The 26,468-nt window shown below is 41.6% G+C and overlaps 1 protein-coding gene across 6 annotated transcripts in view; it reads left to right on the top strand.

The window, feature by feature from the left end:
* The window catches only part of LDB3 (LIM domain binding 3), a 204,946-nt gene that overhangs the window by 105,545 nt on the left and 72,933 nt on the right, over window positions 1–26,468 (top strand). For all 6 annotated transcript variants that reach the window (XM_090057124.1, XM_090057125.1, XM_090057127.1 and 3 more), the window contains 3 exons: window positions 12,867–12,889; window positions 17,314–17,517; window positions 21,846–21,860. In XM_090057124.1, coding sequence (XP_089913250.1) covers window positions 12,867–12,889; window positions 17,314–17,517; window positions 21,846–21,860 — 242 coding nt within the window. The remainder of the gene's footprint in view (window positions 1–12,866; window positions 12,890–17,313; window positions 17,518–21,845; window positions 21,861–26,468) is intronic.

Raw genomic sequence — 26,468 nt, 5'->3', positions numbered from 1 at the left:
TTGATACACTTCAGAAAAAACCTGGCAAAGAATTAAAAATCAGTAGTCTGCAAATCATAGTCAACATTATCTACATCTCCAGGCCCAGTTTTCTATAAGTAACAGTTAAAATTTCTTACTGTGTTTTTTACTGACAAGAGAGTCTTTTTTCCATTATTTTATATTTCCAAATGCCTCTCTCAGATTGAAGCTTAATATATGATTTAGTTGAATCCCTGCCTTCAAAAGTGTTTGTTCAAAATTAAGCATAACTAATATAGCCAGATTATGTTGGTTTACTGCTGATTTAAACATAATCCTTATGTAATTTAATAGACGATATAGCAAATATCCTGGACAAGAAGACATAAAAGACAGGCCCTCTCGGCACCCTAGCTCCAGAAGGTCCTGAACCAGGTACAGGTTGTCAAAGATGGAATGTCCGGGCACCGTGTACATCTGATTGGGATAGATCATGTCCATCAGCACAGACCACAGGCATAGGAAGGGGAATGTGGAGGAGGGGGAACAAACGAAGGGCTAGGGTGACTCAATCTGGCTTACTCAGCCGCATAACAAACACCAGGGCAGGGGGAGTGGACCACAGGACTTACCATATAAGAGCAAGAAAACACATTTGGCAGCTGCTGAGGCAGATATAAAAGCTGGCTGGAGTGGTGGAGGGGCTTTGTTTGTTGAAGATCAGTCCAGGAGCCCCTCAGGCCTCCAGACAGGTACTCCGTAACAGAGTATTAGGGAGGAAAACAAACCAGGATCAGATGCAGTGAGGCAGCTGTGGGGGAGTGCAGGAACAATCTGTCAATTAGGGAGTAATCCAGTGCAGGTGTGGTGTTAGGTGGTGCAAGTTGGTGCAGCAGGGAATCTCCTGAGAGGGAGTAGCCGCAACAGCAGCAGCAGTGGTAGCAGCCATCCAGGTCAGCCACTCAGGGTGTGCTTTAGATGAAAGTGGAGGTGAAGGCAGGGGGATGGCCTGCCAAAGCAGCTGGGGCATGCAAGACATCTTTAGGCTCTGGCACTGATGGTGGGGGCGGGCCCACAGGCAGTGCAGGCTCCCGACTGCAGCTTGGCAGTGGGCTGAGCAACAGGCTGGAACAGGGGTATAGAAGCTGGGGTGCATTGCAGTGCAGTGGGCCCTGCCCTGAGGGGGGAGCAGCTGTGTGCAGAAAAGGACCTCCCCCCACCATGGGGAGAGGGGAAGCAACAGTAGCAGCAGGAGCCCAAGGCAGGAAGGGTTGTGGCCAACTTACCCCTAGAAGCTCTGGCCTGGCCATCTTCTCTGCAGAAGCTCTCAAGACCAAGCTTGCAGCAACAGCAGTAGCCTGGGACAGGAAAGGGCATGGCCAACTTCCTCCCAAAAGCTTCTGACGGTACATAGCCCTGAGTTGCTGGCCAGGGCAGGTTTTTATATTGCTGGGGCAAGGACAGGTGGTGGTTCTGGGTTTTAGCTCCCCCTGGCTACAGATCCAGGAAGAGCCAGCCAGGGTTATTTTGCCCCAAGTTGCACAATTTGCCCCACACCAAAGTGCATGTCTCGGCATGTGCACTGAGGCAAAAAGTCCTGGCTCAAATTTGCACTGCTTCTATTTGAGCTGCTGCAAGCACACATGCTTGCATGTGTGAACATGCCTCCAAGATTACAATTTACTGCTTCGATAACACTATCTACTGTTGATGAAAATGAAATATTAGTTACTTTCACTGAGGCTCTTCTCCACTGTTAAACTGACCTCCTTTTGTAATGCCATTGACCTCAGTCACCAAGTATAATGTGTCCTGTACACTGGAAAGATATTCATTTTATGTCTTCTGACCCTGGACCAGGAGAAGGTATTTGTCAGAGTGGATCACGGGTACCTCACAGGCATGCTGTGGGCCTTTGGCTTCAGGCCCCACTTCGTGCAGGCTCTCTAGGTGCTGTACACCTCCTCGGAGCATTTGGTCAAGCTCAACTGGACCCTGATGAAGCCCATCCCATTCAGGAGAGGGCTGCATCAAGGCTGCCTGCTGTCAGACCAGCTGTACACCTTGGCCCTGGAGCCCTTCCTCATTCTCCCATGGAAGCGGATGGTGAGGTTGATGCTCCAGGAGCTGGTGGTGTGGCTGGTCCTGTCAGTGTATGCTGATGACATACTCCTCATGGTCCAGGACTCAGGTGACCTGGTGCAGATGGAGGCCTGCCAGGCATTGTACTCAGCAGCCTCCTCTGCACAGGTCAACTGGGTCAAGAGCTTTGGCCTGACAGTGAATGACTGGTGGCAGGTGGGCTCACTCCCACCCATGCTCCATGGGATCTGCTGGAGTGTGGGGTCACTGCTCTACTTGGCAGTCTACCTGTCCCTCACAGACCCCTCCCCTCCAGAGAACTGGCACCAGCTGGAGGCAAGGGTGGTGGAGAGGCTCTGGGCATGGACAGGGCACCTGAGGTGTCTCTCCCTGCATGGGAGAGTGGTGGTGCTGAACCAACTGGTCCTGTCCATGCTCTAGCACCCCTTACACACCCTGCCTGTGCCCCCTGATGTCTGGCAGGGCTCCAAAAATGGGCACTGGAGTTTTTCTGGCCAGGACAGCATTGGGTTGCTGCGGATGTCCTGAGCCTCCCCTTGTGGGAGGGCAGCCAGGGCTTGGTTTGCCTGTGCAGCCAGGTCCTGACATTCAGGCCCTTCAGTGACTGCTATACGGTGTCAGTAGCCATGCAACATGGGGCCACCTGGGGTATGCCCTCCTCCACCACTACTGGCAGCTCCTCAGCCTGTGGGGCTTCTCCCTACAGGGTCTGCAAGGGCTGCCAGAGTTCTACCAGGACCTCCTCTGGGCCTGGAGGCTGGTCTTCACTTGAAGGTCCCCCGCAACAGTCACCCAGGGTGCTGACCTGCTCGTTGAGCCCCTACTCTGAAACCCCCAGCTGGAGGTCCTGATGGCAGAGATGGCCCATTTGTGACAAAGGTTGATTTTGGCTGGTGTCCCCCATATGAGAGACCTCCTGAACTATGATTGGCAGGAGTGGGTGGATTCTGCTGTGCTCAGCACATGAGTCTACTGAAGACACATGCGACCTGCTGTCTGGTCCAAAAGGTGAAATCTGCCCTACCTCCCGACACCCTTGCCTTTGTTGATCAGGTCCTGTTCAGTGGGGGTCCCTACCCTGATGTCCTCCAGCCCACCAAAGTTTTTCATGGGGCTGGCACCTTGCCTAGTCTCACAGAGCTCCCTGCTCTACCACCTGAGCTGGCTGAAGGACACCAGACTGGTCCACTTTTACAGTGTACATTGCTGCCACCTCTACATGTTCATGTGCCACACAATCCATCATGCTTGCTATATTTACACTGTTAAAGCAGTTTGGAAGCCTACCAGTCCCTCTCTCATCGTATTAAAATGAATCCTAAATATCTTTACGTTTTAATGTTTGCTTTTGGTTTCCTTATTACATGGTTGGTGTGTGATGTGGGGATGTGGGTGGGTGTGGAGGGAGGTGGAAAAGTGTGTGGGAGGACTGTGGGTGTGGGGGGACTGTGTGGGAGGAGCTGCTTAGGAGGGGTGGTTCCCCTTCCCCTCACAGGGCACAGTCCCCATACAGCGCACGGACTGCCCTGCCTACAGGGTCCCAGCCCCGTGCCCCCCAGCCCTAGATCTGCAGTCATCTCCAGCCCCTGCTCATTCCCCTGCTTGTCTCCAGCCCCCTACTCATTCCCCTGCTCATCTCCAGCCTTGGGAGGCTGGAGGTGAGCAGGAAGCTGGAGAAGAGCAGAGGAATGTCTTCAGCCTCCTGCTCATTCCCCTGCTTGTCTGCAGTCTTTGGAGGCTGGAGATGAGCAGGAGAATGTCTCCAGCTCATCTCCAGAGGCTGGAGATGAACAGAATGATCAGAAGGATGGAGACAAAATGGGGAGCAATCAGGAGGCTGGAGACAATTCAGGGATTCTATACATCAGCTCCAGCCTCCTGATTGCTCTCCCACTCGTCATTGCTCCCCCACCCAGCTCCAGCCTCCTGAACTGCCAGCAGCTTACCAGCAGCAGCAGCAACACTTGGGGCCACTTGGGGCCTCATAGCACAGCTCCCCCACCATGCAGCGGGGAGCAGAGGGGCACAGCGGGGCTAAGCCCTGGCCACCTGGCACCTGTGCTGCAGTTGCTACATAGACTGGGTGTTGCCCAGTATAGCAGGGTGCCATGCACTGTCTGGCAGTTCAGTGGTGCTGCAGTTGTCACCCAGGGCTTGGCACCGCTCAGCCCAAGCAGCCCAGAGTTGCGAGACAGTGCAGGGTACCCTGCCAAGCTGAGCTGCACCCATGCAATGCTGCAGTATGGGTGCCAGGCAGCTGGGGCTGAACCCTGCCGCCCCCTGCGCAAGGGGGCTGTGCCATAAGGCCCCAGGCAGCCCCAACAGCTGCTGCTACTGCTGGTGAGTGCAGGGGGCTGGGGCCAGGTAGGAGAGTGAGCAGGGGACGGGGGGAAATGAAAGGGGAGTTGAGGGAACCAACAGGGGGCTGGCACTATTTGGACCCCCCTCCCCATGGTCACCTCCCCCATCCTCCAGCCCCTCTCTGCACCCTACTTACCTGCCACAAAGCTGGTCCAGGTCCCTGGAGCCTGCACCATTGCTTGCCCTGCATGGGCACGCACTGTGTTGCAGCACTGAGGCAAGGGCCAGCCATAGAAATGCTCTGGAGGCTTCTTTCTGGAGGACTGAACCTCTGGTTGCCTCAGGGCACAGTCCAGGACTGTGGCCTGCCCCACTTTTTTCCCCCTGGGTATATTTTGACCCTTAGATATTCAGCTATCTAATTTTGCCCCCGCACTGCAAATTTGCAGTGCAGGAAATGTTTTTTTGTTCCCTCACATGCCTCTTGCAGCATTTGAGACACTGTAAGAGGCGTGTGCACACTTGTCTGGATGTGCCTTTGAAGGCCAAATTCTGCTCAGGTCTTTCGTCATTGGCAACCTCATAAGAATCATTGTGATGTCTAACTGTAGCCCTGCAATCCAGCAGAATTTGGTATAAGGCAGAATTTCCTAGGGGTGCCTACTGAACTGGGTCTCCTATACCTTGGAAAGATTTAGCCTTTGATCTTTCAACTGTATGGAGAGATAGTGGAAGTTAGTCCAGAAATAGTGACTTTTACTATGGCAAAATTGGGGGTTATAGGGCATCTTAGATGCACCTAATCAAATTTTGAGGACTGGCAGAAATGCTGATTGGAAGTCTTGCATTTCCAAGAATTTTGCTATTAATTACAGCTGCTATGTGTTTAGGGGTGGGGTGGGGAAAAATGCTCCCTCTACCACCCTACATCAGAGGCAAGTTATAACTCTGGGCTCAGGCTTCTGGGATAAATTGCAAAGTGACATATGTACTAAACATAGTTACATATGTACTAAAATAATCCATAAACTTCTGTAAACATGTATTGCCTCTTTGTCTAGGAGCTTATTTTGACTAAATATGAAATTTAACATCCTCTCAATAGTCAAAGCAGGACTTTGGCCTGTCCTATGTAAGACGATTCCAGCGTTGTCAATTTCATACATTCAGAAATTGGCAGTCAGACCTCCAAATGATGAGATCTGTAAAATAAAGCATCTTTCTATTTTCCATTTTCAAGTTTTGCTCTGTGATCAGGAAGGCTTGATGGAGATGCAGGAGATATCAGAAGTGTCAAGTGCACCTATCACCCGTTGACTTAGGTGGAGTTCCATAACGGTAAATTTGCATTGAAGGGGCACAGGCAACAATATAGGTTCTAGCAAGCACTAGCTTGAAAGTTTTGAATGAAAGTACTTAAAAATAGGATAAAGTAGTGAGACATCTTTTCCCAGTTTATGTTCAGTTCTCCTAACAAGATATTATCTGTCATGTGAAAATGTCAAACTGTGTTTTTTATTTTTAGCAGTAAGTGTATTTATTATGTACAAAGTTGCATTAGTAAAAAAAAAGTATTGAAATCATATTTAACAAAAGGCATAATTTCCTGTTTTCCAGAGTGTTTTTGAAAGATACCATGTGTGCCCAATATGAAGGACCAGCATGAGGTCTTGCACATGTATTTATTATTGGGTGTGCTTCCAATGATCCCTACCAAAATAACATGCCATAGTGTTTTAGCTAGGAGTATTTTCTGAATCACAAGTGTTCGATCACATGCCTAGGGCATAGTGTCATGCTTTGCGCTTTGTGAATGTATAACTTCCATACATACAAGTGGAAATTATGCACAAGCATAAAAGAGGAGCTATTTCTATTGATTTATACATTCTCTTAAGTTTTTCTACCTTACTTGCTAACCTTGTTGCATGGCCTAATTAGCATGAACTGGAGTCTGTGAAAGCATTGCAGCATATGGACTTCAATAACTTGAAGGCAATACATTAAAAATTGAATGGCGTGATCTGCGCAACATTAAACCTTATATGTCTAAAGTAATAATATAGAGTTTTGTAATTTTATATCGTTGCCTTATTTGGGACTGACTTCAAAACATTCAAATGTTTTCTTAATTATCCATAGAATGAATAGAAGCTATAGCCCTATTTTCAAATTATGGCTATTTAATGTCTGAAGAGCTTCTGCTATTAGTCAATATAACGTGTACATTTTAACTAAAAAAATTAAGAATGCCTGAGTGTGTAGCTCTGTCTTATTGGGAGACAAACTATATATTCTCCTTCATTGAAAGGCTTGCTATGAAGGCCACTAATTGTATGAATGTGTCAAAAGCAATAGATATATTATTTTTGCATGTGTTCTATGATTGCTATTTTCTTTTTTCCTTTTCTTCACCTGCATGTTCGCTACTACAGGACCCTGCTTCGGAAATCAATGACAGCAGAACAACGTTCAGTCTTCTAACTAACACAGCCACTGGGCCTTTGAATACTATTTTAGCAACCGATGAAACACTTTCAGGCTACCTCAGCAAGCAAGAAATCAGCTATTCAAATAGTTATTCCTTCTTAAAGACTACTGCAGTTAGAACTTCCATGTCTTCTCAATCAGTGACACCTGACATTTCACCTCCAAAGAGTAATCTAAGTTCAAAACAAAGCCCTGTGTTCACTGATGGCTGTGGTTCTAAACACGAGCTGAGCCCTGCAAGGCAGTATAACAACCCTATTGGCCTTTACTCAGCAGAGACACTAAAGGAAATGGCTGAGATGCATAAATTAAACCTCAAACGAAGGGCTTCAGAAGGTGGACTTCCAAGAGGGTATGTAATGTAGTAATATGTTAAGTGTTTCCATAAGTAATTAGCTGAAGAGTGAAGCATAACCACAGCTACTTCATTGTGTATTTATCTTGTAATCATCATTAATGATATCCTGAAAAATCATTTAACATTCTCTCACCTCCAAAAAAGACAGATATAGTTCTATTTCATGATAACTCTTGGTCCTTGGTATCTTAATTGCAATATGGGTTGTCATTGGCTACCCTGGCATGAGGAGGAACACTGTGACTAAAATACTCTCCCAATGTGTTTGGGTTCAACAACAGGTACTTTCTATCTCTTCTCCTTCTGTTTATGATGGAAGCAGCTCTCAGTAACTGGGTTACTGTAATGCTGTCTTTATCTGCAATTAAGTTACTCATTGTACTTTAAGAAAAACAAATGAATTTTCAAAGCTGAAGGCTTTTCAGACACTTGGGAAAGTTAAGGCAGTTAGCAAAAGGTGTGAAGTTTTAAACTATTCATAGTTCAAAACAGGGCTACTCAGCCCCTAGACCAGAGCCATGCCATCTGGCCCACCAGTCTCCCAACAGGTCTAAAAATTTGGAAACAGAGAAGTAGTGGGAAGTCCTGGCAGTGGGATATCTTCCTAGACATACATGGGCCCCATATGCATCATTTCCATTGGCGTAATTACTATAAGGCAAGGTCAAATGGCCCCAGCATTTTAAGTTCAAGACCCCTTCTACACAGTCATAAAAGAGCTAAATTCAAACAAAACTCCAAAATTACATTTTTTCCTCTTCCTAAAAGGATTATAGCAAAGATTCCCTTTTGCCAGCTCCCCTTCCCAAAAGGTGAGGACAGTGTTCAGATGGATATAAGTAGATAAAGCAGCCTTCATACAGCAGGTAGGATAGCCAGCCTGTCTAGCGAAACCGCATGAAACAATGCCTAAGTCTCATGCTAGTGTTGATCAGGAATATTGCTCATTACTTCTTTGGAATTACACTGCCACAAAACTGAAGTGAAATCAGAGTCAAGTTCTCCATCTCCCTATATATCCAGTAGTGCTTGGCTATTTGCTGACCTTTCAAAAGGCTCCCAGTTTGTGCATTGTACTTTCCAGAGTGCTCACTACAGCTGGTAGAAATTTTTTCCATCAAAAGGTTTTTGCAGAAAATGTTTCACAAAGAATATTCTATTCTGTCTCCATTTGGGGGCTTTTAAAAAACCTCAGCCAATTTTGACAAAAACAAAACTAGGTTACATTTGCATTTACATATTTCAGAGGAAAACATCATTTTTGGGCTTAGTTTAGAACATACAGCTTTTCAGGAGCATGTTTCAGCACCTCTGCCCTTTTCTACTCCTAATGTCCTTGTACATCCCAATGGTTATGTTTTAGGTAGATCAAATGCCTGAGTATTTCTGATATTTATTATGACACAAATTACACACTACAGTGTTGCTGTTACTGTGCATTGAAGGACTATTAGAGTCTCTCCGTGGTTTTTAGTACTTGTGGCAGCAGGACCGCATACATATTTTTAATCGATTGAATGGGTGTGTGGGAGGTGGCATGGGAGAGCAAACAAATAATAGACGTAGAGCCAGCTTCAGCCCCACTTCATACCACTGCCTTTCCATGCATCCTGTTCACTCATATGTTCATATATGCACTCACAAATAATTTAAGAATCTTATTGCTGTAGACATGTATATTGACAGTAAACCACCAAGTCACAATAGAAAACTCTCCAATGCAGAAATGAGTCATGTATCTTAATATCCTCTCTTGAGATTTTTCTCTGGATTTGAATATGGCTGCTGGGTGCTCTTATATGAAGAGCTATAATATCTAAATAAGGTATTGTCAATCTGTCCCCAATTTTTAAGTATAAATGAACAAATAGGGAAATAAAATTCACACTTATAACCCATTAAAAGGACTTAAACCAGTGTTCAAAATGCAGGCTTTATAGTGTTGTTCAGTAAGGAATTAATGGGAAAGAAAAAGCTGTTTTAATAACAGTACACAAAGCCCAAAGTTATTTGAAACAATGTCTCTGTAAAGCTGACATATTGTGAGACTTTAGTGTTAAGGGCCCTTTAATTTTCACTGTCACTCAGGGAGTGGTAGTCTTTCCTGTCAGTGCCCTGGGGATGGTAACCTAAAACCTATAGGAAAACTAGCTGTCTTTGGACCATATATTATCCATGAGTTTCTTTTTCTCTGAATTTGCTTAAGCATTTATAAGAAGCTGTTTGAAAAAGCAAAACTGGCTGTACAGGGCATCTCTGAACTGGGTTGTCTTGCGCACTAATATTAAGTAGCATGACAGGGAACTGTACCGAGTAAGAATGTGATTCAGAAAAGCTCTGAATCCATGAGCTCCCAGGTGCTTAGGTGGTGGTAGCTAAATTATAACCTAGGTAGGCAGGCAGGTGCATCTCAAGGTACATTTTATATGTCAGTGTTGCAAGTTTTTAATTTATCCTTTGGAATTTTTAAACAGGATCCAGTGGTATGTTAGAGGGGACACCTGGGGAGCATTGAGAAGATTGACCTTTCTGATGAAATGTAACAAAGGTTCATTGAGATGATTCCCTTCCCACCTGTAGAGTTTCCAGTCTCTTGTTCTTATGCCCATCTGGTATTAAGGCCTGATTGTAGGGCCACATAGACATTTGATAAAGAAAATGGCAGGAGATGCCCTATGCCCATTACTACAGCATATCTTCATCGATAAAAGCCCACCTGAAGGTAACATAAATAAAGACTGAGAATAAGGTCCCCCGCCATGTTATAGTAAAGGCACTATGGGATCTTATCCCTAGTCCCAACAGCTGTGCATCCTGCCATGCCACACTTGTGTGGCAGAACGTACGATTGTTGGCATTTACTGCTCTGCCAATTGCATCATTATTGTAACAGAAACCTTGCAACCCCCTTGGGAACAGTAAGGTACCTGTCCACAATAGCACAAGGGCTCCCCTCGCCAGCCAGTTTAACCCTCCCCTGTGCCTGTCAGCCCAGCTGGGCACCAACAAACCCAGATGGCTGGCTGCCTAGCCCCATTACTCCTCAGCACAATAGATCAAGGCACATTCCAGTTCCTTTTCAAAGTGAGCACTGCAGTTCAGTGACACCCAGCATGGTGCTGGGTGTCTCCCAGCTCTTGAAGGAGCTATAGAGTAAGGCATGTTCAAGTGTCAGGTTCTGGTGAGCCTTGTGGCTCACCATGAACCAGCAGGGTGCTTGATTTGCCCCATGATGTTTACCTTGCCCCACAGCTCCCTCAGGATGAGCCCTGTGGCAGCTATAGGGCAAGACAAGCTCACTGTAACCTGGCACATTGGCCCAGCTGATGAGCTCCCTGCTTCATCACACTAAAAGCTGTAGGTACAACCTTATAGAATACAGCCCTATGCAGTGCCGCCCATGGCTGTCAACCAGAACCAAACATATAGACTACGAGGCAGAGCTACCCTGCCATACTTTCAATTTACAGCTGGATGGAAACCAACCACAAAAATGCTCCCCATATTTTGTGGAACATTTTTTGGCTGGTTTCTTATTTTGTTGTTTCATTAATTCCCTGAATGTGTGATAAAAAGGGTTAATTGCGTCCTAAGTACAATGTCTTCCAGGGACCCGAGACACAGACTGTCACATATAGTTCTTTCTTATTTCAGCATACACTATCCTGCACGTTGTAGGTCAGAGCAGTAAATGCCTATCCATATGAGTTTGTGTGCCAAGAGCATAGAGTTACCAGCTCATTACTAAGTGACATCTTTGAGTGAGCAAGTTGAGCATTGCAGTGCAGATCTGTATTTAGAAATAAACTAAAATGACATCTGGGGATGAGGTGGAAAGGATTTATATCATGTCAGCCCAGCATATAAGGGAGGCCAAGCTTCACTAATGCTTTAGGGAGCTTTGATAATCTGTTTAGATCTGAAAAATTCCTACTGATGATTGTGGCTGTTGAACTCGTCTCACAAGATTGTGCACAATATATTTTCCAGCGATTAAATTAGCAGTTTTTCTATATAGGCTCTTCATATTTCACTAACAGAGAATTCAGAGCAGCCACCAGCACCTACTTCAGAAAATGATACTATTACACCATGTTTCACTGTAAGCAACTGCCCAGCTGTCCAACACATACCTAAAATGGATATAGAATCACTGATCTGCTTACAGGCTACAACTTTTTCCTAATATATCTCTACTGGTTCCTGTAACAGACAAATATATTTGGTTTAATGGACAGTGTACAACGTTGTCAGAATATTCTCAAACCTGAGAATCTCAGGAACATAAAATGAAACAAATGCAGTTTACAACTGTTCTGGCAGAGCAATGCAACAGTACAAGAGCCCTATACCACAGCTGTGGCTCCATGCAGTGTTTTTTGATAATTCAAATTAAATTTGGATAAGCAAGCTGCAGAATAGCCCCACATTAAAGAAGTCAGTTCAAAGAACTACAGACATCAGAGCAGTTTTAGGTTTGTCCCAGTGGTCATGCTGCTTTGCTGTGCCACATGGGAAATCTGAACACTCCAAACACTGCAGAAGCAACTGGGAAAGGGGGTGATATCCCATTCTATCAAACATAGCCTAATTAAAAATACTGCTGATGACTATTCCTGTGTGGAATGTTGTTCACTCTTCGTAGGTCAGGAACATAATCTCCTATTCACCATCAGATGAGAAAAGATGGGTTTGGAAAGCTTTGAGAGAGACCTCTGGACACTTAGGTTCACACAGTCTATGTTTGCAGGAGAAAGGGTCACTTGAAAATGAAAGGCAATCAAGGTGTGTTGTTTCTGCAGTGCTTCCAAGTTCTGTCTGCCTGAGACCCAAGTTTTGTTCCCAAGTATCATGATATTTGGGAACTGCTAGGTAAGCTACAATCAGTTATGGTTAATGCAATGAAGCAGGTGCTACACCTAGTTTTCTCCTGTATTGTATGCTACATGTGAGAGAATATTTCTTGTAACTGACCTCAAAAGAACACATGGTACAGAATTAATGCATATAGGTCTGATTTGCTTTTCACTTTAAGTGGTATAACTGAAGAATGATTGTACTGTATTTAAGTCAGTTGACAAACACCCAAGTAAAAAGTTTAGATGAGATCATAGATGTTTCATTGGGAGGTTTTCCCCTTCTCTGTACATCTTTTAAAAAACATCTCTTGATCTTTTCCTTGCATATTCTCCAGCAAACAAAATGCTTGCAGATCATGCTTACAGTTGGCACTATTGTGTTTGGGCTAATGGGAATGGCATCGTATTCTTGAATATTTAGAGTCTAGGAGACTGCCACTCAAAACTATTTTCAGATAAGCGTACAGCCTGTAGAGAGCTCTACTTCCTTGCTTCCATAGCCTCCAAAAACCATACTTCCAGTGATGCACAGTAAGAAAAGCATGTCAAGGGTCAGCCAAAATGTTTGGTACCTTATTAAATCTCTGTGGATACACTCTAATCCCTACATTTTTTCCTCTCTTGATCACATTGCAATTTTTCAGGGTAATAGTAGCTTTCTATTCCTATTTGTAGACGGTTTGAAAAAAAAAGCGGTATTAAGCCCTGGCAAATATGTTCTGCTCTTTACACTCTAAAATTGTTGTTCTCTATTTTTTCCCTTCGTGTTGTTTGTTCTCTTTCTCTTCCCCTAGGTCATAGCCAACACAGCTGCCAAGTTAGTATCAAATAGTGTGGACGTGCTATACTATCTGTATGAAAAGTTGTTTTCTTTGGGGTAGCATGAGCCCTTGTTTTCTGCTTCGCCTGCTAGTAGATAGAGAGCTTTTAAAAAATATCTCATTGGTGTGATGAGTATTGTACATTGCTACTGTATCCAGTGGGGTCCTATCCTAAGAATATCCCTGAAACTCTGCTTCGTGTTTGGTGTTCTGTGTTGATGTCCTAACAGTGCAAATACAGCTTAGATCTGAGCTTGTTTAACTATCGCAAACTCTTTTCAGATCTTTTAAGGCTCCTGCTTTAAATGTACCATTCTTCTTAATTCTTGGGTAATCTTGATGTCTTCCGGATTTTGTGGACCTCAATCACAGGCTTTTTTTCTTAATATAATTGCATGCGTTTCTTTACTCTCAGGCTGGAAACTAATCTTGAAATCTTGTTCCATCAAAATTCCCCTTGACTTCAGTATTATTTTTTAAAAGATCTAAAAAGTATTTGAATTCACAGGAAGTTTAGTACAGACCTGATGATTTGACTTAAAAGTTATTAGTCATCTTTGACCCTAAATTTAAAAAACTAAACAGAAGAGTCTTTCTATATTTTTACTTTATCCTTCTGCCATGGAAATTGCCCATTACCATTCAACACTTCGGAGTTCCAGAAAGTGCCCATGACCATTCAACATCTTGGAGATCCATAAATGTTGGAAACTTAAACTCTAAATTGAACCAGTTTAAATTGGTAACATAGTTGGTGGATGTAGCAAGAGTAGTTTAAATGAAAATGATATTTCTTGAGTGAGCAAAATAGGGATAGCTTACATGGATTTGTCTTTCTTTGATGACCACACTCAGTCCTTGGAGTAAGTGGGTTCAGGTGCATATTGCTTCCACTGAACCGAGCAGTGCGTTTGTCCATTGGGGATGGAGTTTTGGTGTTGAAGTACCATGAGTCACATGTGGTGGCCTCTTTTATGCTGTACTTGGTTTATCACTTCCTCTGTTTACAAACAGTTTTTTTGTCATCTGGGAATATAAGTTACACAAATCTGCCCACCTGCTGAATGTCCTGTCAGCAGTATCTAATGCAGAACCACAGCTCTTAGCTTTTAGTCCTTTCCTTCTGTTGGCTCTGGATCTCCACCTTAAACAAGGCATCTCATAGTGGCATTACCCTGTCCTCATCAGATGTTGTAATGGAAACTCAGTAGTTTATAGTCTGTTGATTTCAATGAAAGTTTTGGCTTAATTAGAACAGTAGGATGGAGCCCCGTTTTTCTAAAAGATTGGTAAAATTGTTTCAGTTCCACAATTCCAAAACCAAAAATCACTTGTGTTTATGGGATTGTAGTCATCCTTGAGACCTCAAGCCTTTTTGCAAAGTGTAAGAACTGGGGTTTTTTAAGTCAATTGCTCTGGTCTGCATTTTTAGACATTTTCCAAAATATGGCATGTTTGGTTAATTAAAGATAAATTGATGACCCTACACAGTCATTCCTGGTTCTTAGATATGGAAGTTCTTTGATAGGAGAAAGGAGAATTCTTAATCTCAACAATCTACAGATTCCAAACTGTTGTCTCATGGCTTAATGCATTACAAGGGTAAAAGAAGACATTACTATAACAAGGTATAAGTGTGTTAAAAACAAAAACAAAATTGGGCACAACATGCAACTTCTCTCTCTTTCTCTTCATGAATTGCTCCATATAAAGCTGTTAGCAAAAGTAGTTTTATTAGGTTAATTGTGTGTTAATGAACACACATTTAGAGTAGTGAAAACATACATATAATTATGCTTTTTCATTTATGGTGAATACATAATGCATCCTTTCCCCCCTCAAAATGTCTATGCATGTATTACACAGCTCTGATTGCAACATGGCATGTGTTTCTTCCTTCTGCATGCTGCTGTTAATGTTCTTTTAAAATATTTTGACATACTACACAATTCTCTCTCCTATTATCCTTCCTGCCTAAGGCATCTCACTGAACAAAAGACTGTTTTAAAGCAAAGTAAATGGAATCCACTGCCTGGGAGAGCAGATCAGGTCTGATATACAGGGAACTTTCCAGTCAATTAGCTGATAAGAGTCTGTACGATTTGTAGGAAGAGATTTTTTTCCTGGCTTTTTTATTTCCCCTTGTCTGAGGGTTGGGGTGCATGTTGAATCCATGGGAACAAACTGTGTCCACCACCCTTTGGATCTCTGAAGATGGTGACTCCTAGAAGGCAGGACTTGTTATTAGTGGCCGCATCTATACATGCATTAATACGCTTTAGTTAATGAGCATTAATTCTAGTACTTCCATTACGAGGTACTACGAAAATACACACTAAACTGTCTTAATGTGCATTAACTCAAGAGCACAGGTCATTTATTCACGTACTTTTGTCCCATGATGCACCAGAGATCCACCCCTTCAGAGCAGATTCGATTAAGCGAGTCTGCTCCACATGTGAGCTGATATGAACTGTGCTGTGCTATGTGCAGCAAAATGCACATCAGCGTGCAGAAAATGGTGGCAGTGTGCTTTTCAACTAAAGCAACTTCTATGCGTTTTAGTTCCAAAGTGCATCGCTGCCATTTTCTCAGTGCTGACTTGCATTTTGCCGCTTATACAACTGCAAGCGTCACAGCGCTGGGCACTTTTTGAAGTGCCCAGCTCTGCAGTGCTTGTATGTGTAAAAATGCCCATGGTTTTTAAGTGACAATGTGTATTAAACTATTTTAATGTGTATTAGCTAAATAGCACTTTGAGTCACACTTTAATGTGCATTAAAATAGGATAATGTGAATTAAAGCACACATGTAGATGTGCCTGTTGTTACCTAATCAGCTGGAACAGTTTCCACTCTTTTAACAGTAATCTTGTCAGGAGGAGTGTTCTGATGTAACCATTTTTCACTGAAAAATCTTGGTTTGTAGAAATCAAAATTTATTGCAGAAATGTTTGGAGTTTGGTGAACTTCTGCTGAAACAAATTTAGTTTCAGCAGACATCAGAAACTTATTCTGGTTTCCTTCTTGCTTACCTTATGAATAGTTTACCTTCTGTTTTCAGAGCTCATGATTCTAAGACAGCCTTTCCACATGGACTCTTTTGGTGTTGAGGAGTGTAGGTATCGGGCTCTCTGTCATGGAGTCAGCAGTCTGTAAGCTTGGGAGACCATGATTCCAGGAGACATTCTTGGGGGCTAAGCTCCTAACTCGGCAGGAGGATATGGGGAAATCTTGACAAAATGGGACAAAGTTTGAGATGGGAATTTTTTAAGCTGCTCTCTTCACAGCAGAGAACCTAACAGTCCTGGACCCTCGGGTGGCAAAATTGAGATGCGGACTCCCAGAGTTTTGGACTCTGTTTGAAGCCTGGAATGCTTCTAACCATAAGGTTAGCTAGGGCAGTCAGGAGCACCCAACTCTTCTTTCATTTTTGAAAAATTAAAACATACCTATTTTCTTTTCAAAATGCAAAACATTCATCATTTCTTTTTTTTTTGTCAAGAAGTTCTTTGCTTTTCTAGTTTTGGTTGAACTACAATGACTCCTTCACACAACCTGTTTTTTCTATGACTGGACATTCTGAATTTCAACAAATGTTAATGTAGCATATAGTGTCTGCAGCACTCAGGCATGCCCCTGGTTTTTTGGCAGGTCTGAGGGGACAGATAAGGATATTGTACTAGTGTTTTGCGCAGGTCTCCCATGGGCTAGGTAGAAGCAGTTAGTTAAATGAAGATTTGAGTATAAAACAGTAACTTAAGAAAATTTAAATAAATCATAAGAGGTATATCATTATACATCAAATGTATGTATGAGAGAGCCTGGACCTCTGAGTTCCATAACAGGCTCTGATACTGGACAGATTGTGGCTTTGGATGTATCACTTGACCTGTGCCGGCAGTTTCTCTACTGAAAAACTTTACCCACAATGGAGGTCATTATAAAGTGCAACTATCCCATGATGCATCGCTTGTAATTGCCACCTTAACTATTATTTAGGAAATACAGAATCTAGCTTCAAGATGTGGTAACATTTTTTGGTAACCTTCACAGTTCCTGAACAAAGGTTTTGTAAGGATTAATTATTTATTATTTGTGAAGTGTTGGAAGATTAAAAATGTTTATGAGTAAATATCACCGTGATTAATTAACCATGTAGAAATATTATAACCCTCTAAATAGGAGAAATAGGCATCTACATTAAAACTTGCTAGAAGTTTAAAAGGCCCCTTTTAATTACATTACAAAATATGTGTTCTGTCTCTCTTCTGGTCTGTATTCAAGCTTTTGGGATGAGATGTCATGAGCACATGCACATTCCTCTGCTGTTGTTATATCTTTCACCTATTTTCACCCCTTTGTCTTTTCTTCCCCTTCTCTCTCTTCCCTTTCCAAAATTTACTCTCATATAACCCTAGCACGGAGTATGTGGAACGCTTCAACCCCAATGTCTTGAAGGACTCTGCCCTATCTACACACAAACCTATTGAGGTGAAAGGCCCAGGTGGCAAAGCTACTATAATTCATGCCCAGTATAATACCCCAATCAGCATGTATTCCCAGGATGCCATCATGGATGCCATTGCAGGCCAGGCACAGGCCCAAGGTGGTGAATTTGCTGGGTAAGGTTATTTCCTTGTATGCATGACATCAAATAGTCCTCCTGTGCATGTACACCATTCCCTTCCCCTGATCCTTTTCTCTGAAGCATTGTATGTATGCAGAAAAATAGAGTTTAGTATTTCTTTCAAAGTTTGTGCAGTGCAATTAATGCCTTTAAAACTAAAAGAAGGCAGGCAGTATAGAATTGAAAGTTTGTAATTCCCTTTTCAATATTTTTTTTCTAGAGTTGGGAGCCATAATGCCTAACAGAAATGCCATAAATCCCATAGGGTCATACACGCATACGTGTGTGGTTGTATTTATGTGTATATGTATTGTGACTTGTGTACATAAATCTACAGGTTTCCCTCAATTTATGCAGGTTCTTTATATGCGAATTCGCTCTTATGTAATGAGCATATATAGACCCATAATTCATTATACGTGAGGTAAATTTACTCTTATGTGATCAGAATAGATGCCCCCCCGCCCAACCAGGTAAGTCTGTGGGTAGAGGGGAAAGGGCCATGGCCCCACTCACCCCAGCCCCAGCTGCAGTGGCCCCAGGAGCAGCCAGTGCCAGCTGCCTGCGGCCGCTGGGCTGCACTGTGCTTCACCTGTCCACCCATGCCTGGGCTCACCCCAGCGCCTGGGCTGTGCTATGCCATGGTGCAGGCAGCTGGTGTTGGCTACTCCTAGGGCTGCTCCAGCACAGGCTGGGGTGAGTGAGGACAAGTAGAGCCCTGAGTGGCACAGGGTGCAGCATTCACCCCAGCCCCAGCTGCAGCAGCCCTGGGAGCAGCTGGCACCAACTGCCTGCACTAGTGCATGGCACAGCCCAGGATCAGAGGCGAGTGGGGACAGGCAGAGCACGGTGCAGCTCAGCGACTGCAGGCAGCGGGCACTGGCCACTCCCAGGGCTGCTGCAGCTGGGGCTGGGGTAAGTGCCACTCTGTTCCCTCTGCTTTTCTGCCTTGTACAGCCCTGGCAGCGGCACCCCTCCCCTGCCCCTTCCTTAGTACCAGCCTCCCTCCCTCCCTCCCTCCCTCCCCACCACGGGAACCTATCCCTATTTGTTGCATTGTAAAGTGGGTTCACTTTACGTGAATTCAATTTATGCGCCATTCTCCAGGAATGCATGTGCAGCGTAAATCAAGGGAAACCTGCATATGGTTCTTCCATGATGGCAATGGATGTTTTAAGGAGTGAGATGAATTGCCATCATTAAACAAAATCTGTCAGAAACATGTTTCAAAATACCCTATTATTTGGGTCATTCCCTTATTTAATGTCACATTTTGCCACCATTCATACTAGGTAATAACTTTACTGCACAAGTCTGTTGAAATATATGGGGCTAATCAGAGAGTTCAGTGTTATAATGTGTGGCACAATTTGGCCATCTGTATATGTTGCCTGAAGCAAAAAACATTGTCATTCCCAACCTGTCTCACTTAAGTGTAGTTATCCTTAGTTAGAGCTGGCTTGTTCAGTAGCATAAGCACCAGATTTGATTTACTGAAAAACTGTTAGAAACTGCTTAGAGCCATTTATTATCAATGGACTGTCTGTCTCCTCCAACTGATATGGATGCAGGTTAAACATGTGGAATGAGAAACACACACTCACCTGAGAACCAGGAAGCATAAAAACCTGAGACGGGGAGATGTTTCTGGGGTGGGGTTACAAAAGTGAGCCATCAAATTATTGTTATAAGGAATTAATTGCTTTATCACTTCGGTGTTTTGTTTTGTTTTGAAGTAGATATGCTATCTTTAGGCAACCTCTGTAATTTGGGTTCTGTTCTCAGTTACAAGGGTATATAGCCAGAGTATTTCCATGGACTTGAATGAGGTCTTCTGTTTTTCATACTGGTATAACTGAGAGCAGGTTCTGGGTTTAGGTTTTAATGATATTCACTTTTGACCTCAGAAAAACAGGATTACTTAGCATAAAAGTTGAAGTTATTCAATTATAATATATATTTTTCTATCACAATGCAAATGAATATCTACTTTGTATGCTTCACCTATAGGAAAAATATAAATGGGGAGGAGGATAACTATATATGGATAGTTATTATTTTTTATGATGTCTCTTATAATCATTTAAGTATAACTTTTGCATTGTTTACATAGCACAACATTCATGGGAAGACAGATGTTATGAGCATATAAAAGTGCAATATATGCATTTCTTTTTAGTTATTGTTCCATTCTTTTAGAATGGAGCCCTCTGTTATGTTATCATCATTTAATTTTAAGTAACACTAATGTTATTTTCTAGAAACCTCTTGTTTAGGATTATTAGGAGCCTGGATATTTCACAGATGAGAAGACATTTAAGTTAAAAATGATCTCTTTGCAGGAATATGTATACCAATAAGAAGTAATAACTTTTGTCTTTTCCACCCTGGTCTAAGTTATATATAGGTGTCTTACCCGTCTCTGTTGTCTTTGGCAATCAGATGGATGTTTCTGTATATGGAAAGCAGGATCCTCTATTGTTGTTAATAGGCACTTTCAATTTTTGCAGCACTGTACATTATCATTGCTTTTCTTAATGGTTCTATGGCTTTTTCAGCCTTCAGAAGTTTAATGATGGTGTGCAAAAGGAATATGTAAACAGCCTATCTTGAACAAATCCAGCATAAAGGGACCAAAGGCATATATTTTATGGAAACATGTTATACAACTGGATTGAAATGTGGTATCATCTAGGATCTTTTAGGCTATTTCAGTATCCTCAGCTTTACCTACAGTACTTCATAATTATGTTTTCTTCCAATTTGTATTTCTCTTAGTCTCAAGTCTAAAATATTCCAGGAGACAGAAGACCTTTCTTCCCTTAAAATTATTCTTATTCCAGCCTGAAATAAAAATAGGTAACAAGAAAATAACAGCTTATTTTTGTCCTTTAATCATTTGGCATTCCAGCTTCAGCTACCTGAAACTGAGGGTCATCTGACAGCTGGGATTCTGAAATTGCCCTAGAGAATGACCCAATTTCATAGACCTGGTTTTGTAAGAAGCATAGATGAACAGTGTCTGAGCGTGGGTTGGTGTGTACATGTCTTTTCAGGGACTTCTACATCAAAGCCTTTTGTTGCAGATAGAAATTATGCATTCTGGGTCACAGTCCAGGATGTGTGCTAGTTTCCTTTCTTTACATAGACTTTTTTGCTGTTTTTAGGGCATACAAGTATAATTGCATGGTGTTTACTGGTTTAAGAAATGTTGTCTGTAGATAAGACTCAAAACTAGCTGTAAATTGCCAGTATCCATTCAACTATCTTTTGAGTCATTACCCTCAAAGGCATATAGATGCAGAACTCCCACTGGAGTCAGGGCTTTGCTCTTTAATATAAGGGACATGGTCTTCTAAAAGAAACTTCAAAAGCTTGTTCTTCCTAGGCCAGAGTCTGCAGTCCTCAATCAGGCATTGTTTGTGCTCTGGGCAATTTCAGGTCTCACCTAAGGAGGACTGATGAGATCTTGATCCAATGTTCAAGAACTACTTTCTTTAATAGCATGTATTGTACCTGTCAGTATGTATCTTCAGAATTATTTAAGCAAATATTTTTACAATAGCAGCCTAACTCTAAGAAGCATCACATGGATTTAATGGATAAAAATTGCCTTTAAAATGGTATGCTATAAGTTATTGAATAACACACTTTTCTTCTGAAACCTGATACTTCTCTCACACTGAAATAAATGAAGGATTAACCCCCTTGATCCCCACTGAATCAGTAGATCATACCAGTGTGAACCAGTGTTAAGTGGCAGATGAATTGGAGCATGACTTTTTCCTATACAGCAGAACTTGTGGATGAATGATATGGACCAAACAAATTAAGTCTGTAATCTTTAGGTTTATTTCTCCCATTGAAGTAAATGAACTTTTGCAAGGTCACAAGTCTGTATGCCTTGATTGCAGGATCAGGGATTTGCTCTTGACAAACTATTTGATTTTCTTTCAAGCTTCCCTAAGTATAATCAGAACTATGAAATAACTCCTCTGGTTTTATAAGAGCTATGTGCAGCCCTATGCCTTTCTTAGAATACATTTTTCTCTGTAGAATAGGAAACTTTAATCTTGTCTTGAAATTATTGGAGCAAACATGCTATACTTTTAACAAACAGAAGGCTTATTCTAAATGCTAATGTTGTATGTATTTACTTATGCTACCTTTTATTGATCATTTCTTTTCTCTTCTTTTTTTCTTTTATTCATTCCCTTTTCACTGATTTCTGATACTAATTACTCTTTTGCGTGCATCACAACTCTCGCTAATGATGGGCCCTACACAATACCTTTTGTTGCATTTTGACCATATGACTCTCAGTGAATCTCCATTGGCGTAAGTAGATCCATATTTCTAACTGGCAGAGTACAGAAGGGCAGTGCATGTGTGTATTGTAAAGGGGTTCACTTTTTTCATAGTGATATGGAGGCATTTTATTATATATTAGCCCTTTTAACAAACTGGTGTAAAGTCATACAATACAAATTGTAACACATACCCAGGATTGTACCATTTAACTGTTGAGCCTGTGGAATCTCTTATTTAACAGATGGCACACAAATAGGATCTATCTGGTGCAGTTCAAAGCAAACATCTACTGTAACGTGTCAGAGCACCAGTCCATTTTGTTCTTCCTGCTGAGGAGCCCAGTACTTGATGTTTGAGGAAAAATTGCCCCTTCCAGAAATCCCAGATAAGATGAGAGAACGTCCATTAAGATGGAGATAAGAATGTTATGAATTTTGTAATAGGGGAAAATCTGTACTATTGACATATTTTTCTTAGAGGATGGAAAAATTGATTAGTAGTAAAGGCCTACATCTCACACACACAAGTATGTGCCTTTAACTGTATAAATGACATAAATGCAATTAAATGAGAGCTGAGAATCAGCTCTTGGTGTGTTGTATAAAATACATGGCCTCACTCCACTGATTTCTTTGGTGCTACCAGCCACAGTTCTTTTCTTAAATAAAGTTTTTTCCATTTTGCATCTTATATTTCAAAGGGTGTTTAGAAGTGAAATAATAATTTATATTTATCTTTCTGGATTAGGCATCTCTAGTGAGCCATTATTCCTTGGAAGATATGTCCAAGACTACAGTCTCCCTTTGACCTTAAATAAAAAGCTGCTGTGGAAGCTTTGCTACATGAACTAATGTATAGCCATTAGCTTGCCTTTTGAAGAGTGACTCATAAGCCCAACAACTGAGTGAGAGCTGGGCTTCATCCAGCAGAGTAGTGCTTTTATTGTGATGAGTTGTCAGATCTAGATAGCTCTCTAAATAAGCAATGCTCTGAACTCCAGCCTGCTTGCACACCATTCTTTTTTGAGTTTCATAGGTTTTTTTACTTAGTGATTGTCCACTTCCCCTAGTAGATTAAGTATGTGCTTTTAATAGTTCTTTTATGTTTAGACACGAAAGCAAACTTCATACTTTTAAGACAGTCTGATCAGAGAGAATTGTAAAGGCTTGGCCATCAGTTGGACTACATTTGTTTGCTAATGCTATTGGTTTTAGTCTTTAAGGTATTGCTTTTGCTTCCTGTAATATGCTGACTATTTTGAACACCAGTTTACGGTGAAAGCTGAGGATATTAGTTTGCTGATTCAGGTCTGAAATAAGCTATTATCCCTGCTAAAGCTAAGTTATTTTCTGCTAAAATGTGAAAATAACTATAGAAACAGTAATAGTAAATAGTGAAACAAATTCTGAATGAGCCCAACTCCTTTAGTCTTAATTCTCCCCAAAGAATTCCACTCCACACTTTTAAACTCCTCTTTGGCATAGGATTAAATAAGAGGATGAGGAATGGTAAGCTATATTGTTGGTGGGTTCAAATTCCAAATATGAAGGGTATGGTTTCCATTTGAGAGAGAATTCTAATGATGTTACGGCCCTGGAATACTGTTTTGGCTTCTATAGCAATGAAGGAAGAGTACTACCATATATTTTTTTATCAAGACAGTTTCTAGTCTTATTTGAAATCACTGGCATCAAAGAGTGTATATAAAAAGGGTCATGTTGTTCAGTGTAACCATACTATATTGTCAAGGAAAGCATCCCAGCAGTTATTTACACTGGAATTATTAAAACTTTATGCCAGAACTTAAAAAAGTAGCAAAGTTGTAATGTCCCATCTTTACACTGCTCTTGTTCTTTACACTCGTGTTGCAGTTTTTTAACTCATTATATACTAAGAACCAAGAGTTGATCTTTATAAGAACACACATTTGTGTTTCATGTTCATTTCAGCAGAACATCTTTCAAAAGTCATTAAAGGAATATTGGCCAACTTTACTTCTCATATAATTACACATAAATCCAGTGACATCTGGTCACTCGTAGCGCAACACCTAACACTATGAAGGGACTTAATCTGCTTGGTTAAGTGAAAAAATGAATTAATCAACCTATTGAAACCCTAGCTTTTTACAGCAAATGAAAATGGTTGATACTTTACAATCGCTCACAAAATATTGTTCATTTCAATAACTGTTTTTTTGTTAATAATTGAAATTCAGGTACCATCTGTTCAATAGTCATAAAGATGCACTATCTTACTTCATAGTTATTCAGCTGGATTTTTTTTTAAAATCAGGAATCAAATTGAGAGCCTCTTACTCAGTTATTATTCAGGCATTAGTTACCCGAGTAAGGATTAAATTAAACTTGAGCAAAGACTTTAGTAGGTAGTCTATATGTTTACTATAGCTGATAATGAAGTGGAAGTAATAATCATCTCATTCTTTATTTAAAGAGGTTTAAACTGTTTATAGAGCCTATTCTGATACAAATCAAATGTGATCTGAATATAATATGCACAAAAATATTACTGTCTTTTAAAGTCTAATAAAATACACAAAGATGCAATGTGCAAACCCTGAAGATCATTTAACCACTTGGGTAGAATTGTTTTTCAGAAGTGTGCCTTTTTCAGTAGTGTGCACATACACACACATGCCCATGCATAGAAAAGAACTTGAAAATAAGGGAAAGGTGTAGTAGATTGCTGAGCTCTCATTATCTCCATTATCAGGTTTTCTGGAAGAGTCAAGATTCCCATCTAAGTTTATGGAATGACATCACCAGTGGTGCTTTATATTTTACACTGCCATTCTAAATGACTGGCTCATATATCCCAGATAATGGCATGTTACATAAAAGACAGAGTTGGAACTATTGTAATACATTATACTCAGCTATGTAACATAGTTTGATGTAGTGATGTACTTCTCTCCACAAGGAGAGGTTAATACCAGACACCATTTCCTGTTTTGATTGTCTACTCTAAAAATATTAATATGCCATGATACATGTTGCCAATCTGGAATCCCTGATCCAGTCTCTACAGCTGGACAACCACATCTGAGCTAATGGGAGTTTCTGTATTTACAGTTCAATCAAGTTTTTTGTAAATAAGTTATAAGAACAAAGCAGCTTAGCTTGAGTATTCAACCTAATGAACCAGGCTGTCTGTCCATGACCCAAATGCCAATGTTGCCACAATAGTACATTTCTGATAGCTGATGTACTATCTACCTACTAGATGGTACTACCCACTATCCATCATTTGACAGCTGTGAAATTTACCATCAGACAGAGCAGTATTTTAAGCTCCAATGGAATTAAACTAAAAGGCTGGGGATAGGAAGTTAATCAACTGTTAGCCAGCAATAGGTAGTCAGTCATCCAGTACATTAAAAAAAGGCAAAAGATGTTGCTTGTGAAGTCAATAAAGAAATGAACACAAAATACAGTTGAAAACATGAAAATTGTGAAACCTGTTGAGAAGCCTTCACAAAATCCTTTTCAAAGATTCAAAGAAGTTTGTTTATTGTTTTGGATTTCATGCTAGAAATATAGTAAACTCTAGGTAATTCACCTGTGAGTTAGTTTGCCTTTTTGGTTTAATTTGTCACCACTTTGAATTCCTAGATACAAACTCTTACCTTTCTTCCCTCCCTCAATTAATATCTCCTGATAATTGGTCAGCACTGGATACTTTGTGAATACCTTGGAGTAGTGAATTAACCAAGTCTCATTATAAATAATAGTTTGATTGGGGAACTGCAACAACTGAATGATCCCAATAACACTCTAATTTCTATTAACATTACAAAATGTCTTTATTAGCCCTTATACTAAAGCTGTTTCTACTTTAAGGAGATGTAAGGCTGGGTTCTGTTGTGCCATGATGCCCCTGTCCTCTGTCAGGATTCCCTTCAGAGCTTGGGTGACGGAGGGATGTAGCTTACAACAGGACCATTTCCTTTTTTAGTCTTCCTCTGTGCTTCCATAACCCTCAGCTTTTCAAGATTATAAAGAATGATGATGTAGAAAAACTGTTAAGCTAGACAGAAGAAAAGGAAGAAGTGGGGTGTGGGAATAGAGGAGGAAGGGGAGAGAGAGCATCACTGCATCTTCCTGACTGACAGACTTTGCCATGTCATTTTTTGCAGGACTTGCACAGAAAGACACCCTCCATTGACTTAATCTACTTTATTTGCCCGTTGTGTTATGATGTTCAGGAGAATGAGAAATTTAAGTTGTATCCTGTCAGATTCTCAGGAAAGCAAAAAGTGTGGTTTAAGTACAAATACCCCCATTGGAAAGCAATCTAAAGGACATGATGTGCAATAGGCAGAGCAGGCCCTATTAGATTCGGAGTTAAATTTGCCCTGAATCAGGGAGAGTGATTCAATTCATTGATTTGGATCACTGTTCCTGATTCGATTCAGCCAAATCCACATCTGAAGATCTGACACTGCTTCGGAGAATCAGCGATTTGGACATAGACCCAGCTTTAAAAGTTTTTTCTACATACCTTGAGGTAGCACAGCTTGTGATCACTGCAGTGTTGGGGCGCATGGAGTGTCCCACAGAAGTGCAGGGGGGCCCCCCGGCGTATTCCCCAGTGGACCCAGAAGTGGACCAGAAA

The sequence above is a fragment of the Crocodylus siamensis genome, chromosome 7 (assembly GCF_052110815.1).
Source record: "Crocodylus siamensis isolate JL-2025a chromosome 7, ASM5211081v1, whole genome shotgun sequence".
In the NCBI taxonomy this organism is placed as follows: domain Eukaryota; kingdom Metazoa; phylum Chordata; order Crocodylia; family Crocodylidae; genus Crocodylus; species Crocodylus siamensis.
Note: the sequence above shows the minus strand (reverse complement) of the source record. Positions and strands in the feature narration are given on the sequence as shown.